The following is an 8,270-nucleotide window of genomic DNA, read 5'->3' as shown; positions in this document are numbered from 1 at the left end:
ATGTGACATAATAAATACAAAACTGTTTTATTTTGAAAATAAGTTCAAGTGTACAGGACCAATGTGGGGTCAAAAAAGTAAAAAAATTCCACACACACACAAAAAAAAAGTCACCAAAAAAAAAAACTGATTGTTATCACACAGATTACCATAATAAAAATTATTATTCGTTTATGCGTAAAACTCACAGAAAATGGAGTAAATAATTTTTCCAACAGAATAACTGTGCTCAGACGGTTTAAAAGCACCAATGAGAGAAACTATGACAATGGAGCAGAGCTGTGTTCCTCAGGCTTGCCTTCTCTAATCAAACCTGGTGTGTGACCGTTTAGTATGAAATTGGGATGGGAGCTTGCCAGCTAACCCCTTCTCAAAACTACACCCACACCCTGTAACATGATTAAGGATACCTGCTGTCCCATGCAGAGCCCACCCAAAACGCCAGACGTCCAACCGGGAACACACGCAGACCTTTCAAACAGGATTACACTGACCACACTCGAAGCGCAGTTCACCGGCCATTTGTGAAGAAAGAGCTGATGGAAACGTGCTCTTCTCAGAGAAGCCGGATTGGCAACCCAATGAAAAATGAAAAATCTCTTGGAAAAGTTTGATGAGATTCTCTCGATTTAAGGCCAAAGCTCAGCCACTACTTTTTTTGAACAAGAGAACAGTCCTGAATTTTTTTTTTTTTAATGTGTGTGTGTGTGGGGGAATTGCAATAGCTTATGTTCTTGAATTTAGGCTCTACATAAAGACAAATCGATAGCTATTTCTATTGAGATATGCCTTAAAAAAACATATACTGTTCTTTATAATCAATATAGGAGCTGGTTCGATTGTCCTTGAAAACCGGTGACTCCAATTAGAATCAATCACTGGATTGTAATGATACTTTGGGAATTATACACTAGAGTTTGTGTGCACACAGAAAAAGAATTTGATAAACATGCATAATTAGGTGAAAACACACATAATTATCTGAACTCTGAAAATAATTTGCATCTAAATTGAAAGGCTTGGTGATGTAGGATACAACAGAAAGCAATACATATTTAACATTATGAATAGGCAGAAGTAATTCAATACCAATGTTTAAAATTAAAACACATCATGCATCTATATTTTACAGCATTTGGTTATTTCCCATAAAAGCCAATAAGGAATATTTCATAATATTATGTTATTATAAATATATTGATATAATGATATTGAACATGCATTTACAATAAAATATGATGTAAAATATTTGTACAATAAAATGCAATCAATGAATATCTTCTCAAATAAATATAAATATATATATAGCCTGGCGCTGTGATTTAATGTCAGATCTGTGTGTTTGTGTGAGGATATGGTGTCTGTTCAAACACACCGTGTGGAGAAATGGGTGTGGTGTTTCAGCTGAAGTGGCACTGCTGAATCCAGATAAGAGCACACACACACAAACACCTCCGGGTACTCACGCTCACAATAACACACACCAGCACCACTTGTCTTACACAAACTTACACCCCAAAAGCCCTCCAATCTCACACACACAGAACTACAGACACATCTCACCTCACACAGCTGCCACACCTCTCTCTCGCTCTCTCACACACACACACACACACACACACACACACACACACAGCTGCTAGAAGCATGCAGCACTATGCAGTCTTCATAAATCCTGCAGATCAAACACGTTCACTCTCTAACACTCATTCCTCCTCGTCTGTGACCCATCCATAATGATGCACTTCTACTCTACTCTGACTGCAGATTAAAAACAAACACATTCATATTCACTTACACCTTACCTTCAATCACCTCTTAATACCCAGTTCAGTGTGTTAAAAAAATGGGTATACAGCATAAATATGTAGGAATTTACACAAAGACACACAAACTATACGGTCTAGTATTTCAACAAACCCTTGACTTTAAAACCATTTATTTATTGTACTCGAACTGAATGCGAAATTCCTGATTTGTGGGCTAAAACACAACTGTTTATTTTTTAAATCATTCATTTTTACATCAATTTTACACTATATATATATATATATATAATCTTTTCCAATATTATCCCATTTCCGTTATAATCTCAAATCGATGTTGTAGGAATTTCTTTTGCTCTCTCAAAGTGAGTAATATAAACACTGTAAATATAAACGATATATATTGTATATATGTACACTACCACGTTAGTACCGGGTGAGTATTCATTTATTTATTGTTTTAACCATTACATTTATTCAGCAAGAATGCATTACATTGATAAAACATTCGATCATGACTTTTATATTGATATTTAGTTCTTTCAAACTTTCTATTCATCAAAGAATCAACAAAAACACAAATGTTTTCAGTGTTGATAATAATATTAAACGTTACCATATTAGAATGGTTTCTGAAGCATCATGTGATACTGAAGACCGCAGGAATGGCTTTGCCACAATAGGTATGAATTACATTTTGATATATATATTATAATTGAAAGTTCTCTCTGATCAAATAAACTCAGCCTTTTTTGTCAAATGGGTGCCAAAATTATGTAGCTTTAATTCATTATAGTTAATTCATTATATTTAATTCATTAATTCAATGTAGATTATTATAAGAAAAGTCAAAGTGCGAGGGAAACAAAACCAAAGGTGATTGACAGCTGTCAGTTATCAAGTCTGGGTGTGGCCTCATTAAACATAGTGAGAGAGAAAAAACAAGGAAACAAGGGAGATGGCGAGAGAACGAGGCAAGAGATGACGGCAAGAGAAAACTACAACCAATGAGTGACAAGGCCACGTTCAGTACAGTGACGATAGCAGTCGAGTCACAAAAGACCAAAAAGAGAGCGAAAAATAGAACGATCCACAACTACGACGACGCTAAAGAAGCTGTAATGCCATTTCGTAACCTAAAAAGAGGGAAACAGATAGCTAAAGCCTTACCTTTGCATATGCCCTGCAGTATCTCACACACACTCAGAGACAAACACCCAAGCTTACATTCAGCTTACACTAACGCCCATCTGCTGCCACTGCTTTAGTCCAGCCTGATGACAAAGTTAGGTGTTCACAGGGCGAAAAACCAGACAGAACTAAAAAGGGGAGGGAAAAAACACGATAAAAAGGGGGAAAGGGAAATTAAAGAGGCACAAAGGGGGAAGAAAAAAGAAAGTCTGACCACTGAAGAAGGCTCAACAACTCTAATGTGAGTTTAGAGCCCCCACCCTTTTTTTTTTTTTTTTTTTTTGTGGAGGCTCTCATTTTTCTTGTCTGTTCTTTTGAGTGGGGTCCAAGGGCCCCCTCCATCCCTCCATCCTAAAGTCAGACAGATTCAGAGACAAATAGGATATTTGGGAGGGATTTGGGGGGTGTTTTTGTGTAACCTTCAATTGATTATCAACACTTGTGTGCACACAAAAATAGTCATTCTCTGGTTTTTTTTTTTTAGATTTTAAGTGTCTACTGTTCTTCAAATCTATCTGACAACATGTGCATCTGTTACTATATAGTATCAGCAACACTGACCGCTGTAGAGAATTGGATTTTAGTGTGCATGTGTCACAATACGACTGTATGTTGCTCGGCTGACATCACATACTTGAGACTTGAGCGACTGAAGAGAATTGGATTTGTGCGAGAGCTGTGTGCTCAGATGAAATTAGTCACCGCTGTCTAAAGCTTTTTACTAGTCCATCACAAACACAATCATACTAAACACAAAGCAAAAGACATGCTCACAAATAAAAATGTGCATGCAATACTATTTTATTGGTATTTTTGATTCAGGCTCACTTCACGTATATACACTTACATGTTCCTTCTGAGCATTTTAGGCTCCTTGTTCATGACTCAGTTGTGCACTGTGTATTTTAAAGGCATAAGGCTAATGCTATGCTCATATTCTCAATATTTTGTATCATAATATAGATTGTATATGATCTGATAAATGTATAGTACTTCATTTTATAGCAAATGAATCGCACACAAACATTGAATATTCATTCAAAATTCATTCAGATTTATTAAAATATTTATAGAAATTTTTCATTTTGAAAATGTCTCAAATGGGAACTATTATTTATATTAAAGTTAGTACAGTGCTAATAATCTCAAATTAGTCAAACATCAGCCAGTTTACATGTATGTATTTGACATGCCTGCATCCAAAGAGACATTGCATTCAAATGTTTGGATCGTCAGCGTGATATTATTTAAAGAAATTAATATTTGTGTTCAGCAAAGATGCATTAAATTGATCAATAGCGACATTTATGATGTTGTAATGTTACAAAAGATTTTGGTTTTAATTAAATGTCGTTCTTATGAACGTTAATCAAAATATTCTAAAAAAAAAAAATAAATAAATAACAATTTTAGGCAGAACAACTGTTTTCAACATTGATAATCAGAAATGTTTCTTAAGCAGCAAATCAGTATATCAGAATGATTTCTGAAAGATCATGTGACACTGAAGACTGGAGGAGTGATGCTGAATATTCAGCCTTGGCATCACAAAAATCATTTCATTAAAAAAAAATAATAATAACTTCAAAACAAAATAAATAAAAAAACTGATTTTAACTGATTTTGTGGGCCCCAGGACAAAATTATCAGAAAGGACTCACTCTGACAATGGATTTGGTTTAAAATAATCCTAAAATCATGATGGTAGGTGTTTTTTTCTAAACTCCAATCAATGCTCCTACACTCCTACCTCACCGAGCACCTTTTGTCTTGCTCCGCTACAGTTAACCTGACACAGAAACCTCTGGCTTTTATACGTGTGAGTGTCCAGGCAGACACTACCTCTCCAGCCGCTTCCTCCCTTCTGTGACCCACATGTTCTGGAGTGCGGGGTCAAGCCTCAGAGATCAGAGACACAGAAGAGAAAGAGAGAGACAGAGAGGAGCCCCATTCCTCCCTCTCTCCCCTGTTTATCCCTCTGTACCCCTCCTCTCTCTCTCATCCTCCACTGAACCTCTCTGGGTAACAAAAGCAGGCCAAGGCAAGAGAAGAGAGTGAGAGGCATGAGCGACAGAGCAGAAATACAGGCCCACAGACTCCTCCACAGTCACCATTCAAATAAGCCAGAGAGAGCAAGAGAAGGATGGATGGATGGAGGGAAAGAGGGAGAAGAGACACAATGGAGCCTTCAGTATTTGAATGGAAAAGAAAGAGAGAAGAAGAAAGAGTAGATAATGAATAATAGGAACAGGAAGGAGTCTCCAAATGGAAATGAGGACAACACATTCAAGCAGGATTGAAGAAAAAGAGAAGAGAGAGAGAGAGACGTCTGCTGCTTTGCTGAGCTTTGCAGGTTTACCAAATGTGTAGATCTGGAGAGATTTGCAAAGACATTTTTATTCATCCATAATTAAAGTCCCTCTCTCCCTCGCTCATGCTCTCTGACAGGAGGTTTGTTATGTGTTGTTTGTTTTTTTCCTCTACATACACAGAAATATTCCCTCGTTGCTTTTCCAGCATGTTCTCACGTGCATGCAATTTACCTTTTCTCACGTAAAGCAGGATGCATGTGCTCACGTACACACCTAGTCATTTTGACCGACACAGTAACTTTGCAACAAATACATGAGGATGAGACATCAGATTCAGTGATTAGGATGCACATACGGTTCAGTGCTTTAGGGATGAACACGTTTGTGCTTACATTAACATTACATTAAATGGAGACCACAGGTGTTCTGGCCTGCAAACCCATAAATAAAAAAAAATAAAAAAAAACACAAATTTCCTTACAGGTAAACATTTAAAAACAATTTGTGCACAGCATGATTCAGATGTGTACAAGCACCACCCAGGAAAAAAATTATATATATTAATAAATAATGTAAATAATAACTTCATTCATTCATTTTTGTGTGAACTATCCATTTAAGTTGCAATCATAAAGTTTTTGTTTACATTTCCATCTACAATAGTTATCTGTGGTTGCAATTTAGACCTATACAGTCACACTGTGAGATATAAAATCACATCATAAGAAGACTAAAATGTAAAAAAAATAATAATAATAATAATAATAATTACTTAATCTCTAAAAAATAATGTTTAATAATGTTTCTGAGTCTATTCTAATTTGATGTTTTAGCCGTTTCTTTTGTCTAAATTAAAATGCGGGTGTGTAAAGCCTTAATTAGGCAAAAAACTACTGAGCACACTATTATAAAAATAAAACTAGAATCTGGTCAAATCCTTACCTGGTAAAGAGAGGTTGAGCTGGATGCTCTGATCCTCATCCTGTTTGTCCCGGCCCAGAATCATCCAGTTCTCCAGTCCATCTGAGTCCGAATCCGAATCTGAATCCAGATCCTCTATAGAAGCATGTACAGATTCAGAAGAGCTGTCATCTGAATCAGAATCCAACACCACGATATCATCCGAGGAACTCGTTCCTGCTTGAACTTGAGGTAGACCGGGTGAAAGTAACTTCCCGTTCCAGCGTTTGGACGATTGACCTTTCTTAGCGCAGACGCTGTCATCTTCCTCTGTGTTGTCTGACACTGTGATAGCATCTGTGCCAGAGTCAATCACAACAACATCTACAGGTGGAGCAGGTGGAGCAGGAGGAGTCTGAGTCTGTGGTCTCGAGTCCTCTCGGTCCTCCTGGACCTCAGCGCTGTAGTGCAGCTGGGAATAAAGCCGAAACTCCAGTTCACTGTCAGCATCAGACAAACTGGAGTCTGCATCATCCCCATACAGCTCGTCTTCATAGTCATCCTGCTCCTGATCCTCGGAGAACATCTCAAGGAGAGCCCTAGACACAGAGCAGCCCAGGCATAAACATCATCAAGAATCAACAGCAATGACATGAACATAAAACACAGTGCTTCTGATGACACTGAAGCCAGACCAATGTCTCTTCTGTATGTCTCAAAAGCACATACTATATTCCGTATGTATGAACATTGTTTACATTTAGCCAGCTTGACAATATGTAACAGAGAGGGAGATATTTCTGGTCAAATCCATGAAAACGATTCCAAGCATTTCAAACTGAGCAGATGTAACACATAAACACCAGCACATGCACACTATACCAGAAGGGTATAAGCTAAGGAATCCAGGAAAAACAAGAAACCTAAAGTGTTCACAAATAATACATATCTGTACAAATCCAATGAGTGAATAACCCTTTGTTCTCTAACAGCTTAAAATTAAAGACCAACATATTAGGTGATGAGCATGTGTTAGCTTCAGTGCTATCGAGTGCTGCTGAATGACCCACGTGTGTGACGCCGGCGTATGATGACGTATTGCTAATAAACACGCACGGCTGTGTTTTAAACATCTGTAACCTCGTCTACAGCATATGACACGTTTCATAGCGTTTTCAACGAGAATGAATTGAAAGCTGACCTGTTTATAAACTCAGATTTGCTTCACGGCCACGGGGACACCCGCTTCCGGACTCCACAGGAACAATAAATGGTTGGCCAACTAACCTCCAACCCTGGGGAAAACGCGCTATATTTAGCGCTCACATTACTGAAGATTGGTGACTCTGAATCTGGGGATTGTTTAAATTATTAACATACTTGTGTATGGGGGAGGATTTGAGAATTTGTTTTGTCAATTGTATTGAGCAATGGGCAATTTTATTGCAAAATGAAAATTTTATTGTTTTCGGCTGTAATTATTAAAAACCCCAACACACAATATGATAAACAGTTACATGGCTTCATAATTGGCAGCAAAAATAATTAGGTAAAAAAAAAATATGACACAGACTGGTTTTCCTATCATTATGGGGACATTCCATATCATTTGAATAAAGCTTTAGTCAATGTTGAAATTAACGTCATCAACCAAGATTAATAAATGATGTAGAAGGATTGTTCTTGCTTAGATCATGTTAACTAAAGTAGTTAACTAACATTAACTAATGGACCATTATTCTAAACCATTATTCTAATTACCAACTGTATTTTGTACAATGGTAATTGGGGGGACATTTGGTCCCCATAATGTATTAAATACCAGTACCTGCACACACACACACACATATAAATAGAGAGAGAGAGACAACAACATTGCTTGCTTGCAAAAATAAACGAATAAAGTGCACACACACATACACAAACATACTTTTTCATTTATTTTTGCAAGGAAGTTATGAGGCAGTGCTATCGTCAACATATATAATATTGCTACTGTATATATTTAATGCTGTTTCATTTGTACCTGTTAGTTATTCAATCAAGACCATAGCTGGCATTTCAAGATGTAGGCCTTGTATGAGATATGAACTTCTTGCTA

General features: G+C 37.0%; 1 protein-coding gene across 3 annotated transcripts in view; it reads right to left on the bottom strand.

Annotated features, from left to right (window-relative positions):
- Positions 1-7,460, bottom strand: part of LOC127959151 (zinc finger CCHC domain-containing protein 7-like) — a 37,394-nt gene extending 29,934 nt beyond the window's left edge. The window contains exons 1-2 of one of the 3 annotated variants that reach the window (XM_052558344.1): positions 7,371-7,460; positions 6,212-6,768 (exon numbers count right to left, since the gene is read on the bottom strand). In XM_052558344.1, coding sequence (XP_052414304.1) covers positions 6,212-6,755 — 544 coding nt within the window. In that variant the 5' untranslated portion in view covers positions 6,756-6,768; positions 7,371-7,460. Of the gene's footprint in view, positions 1-6,211; positions 6,769-6,927; positions 7,172-7,239 lie in introns of those variants that run through there. The other 2 variants (XM_052558194.1, XM_052558273.1) reach the window with 2 other exon arrangements.
- Positions 7,461-8,270: the final 810 nt, after the last annotated feature.

The sequence above is a fragment of the Carassius gibelio genome, chromosome A1 (genome assembly GCF_023724105.1).
Source record: "Carassius gibelio isolate Cgi1373 ecotype wild population from Czech Republic chromosome A1, carGib1.2-hapl.c, whole genome shotgun sequence".
NCBI classification, from domain to species: Eukaryota; Metazoa; Chordata; class Actinopteri; order Cypriniformes; family Cyprinidae; genus Carassius; species Carassius gibelio.
This window is presented reverse-complemented; position numbering and strand designations above follow the sequence as displayed.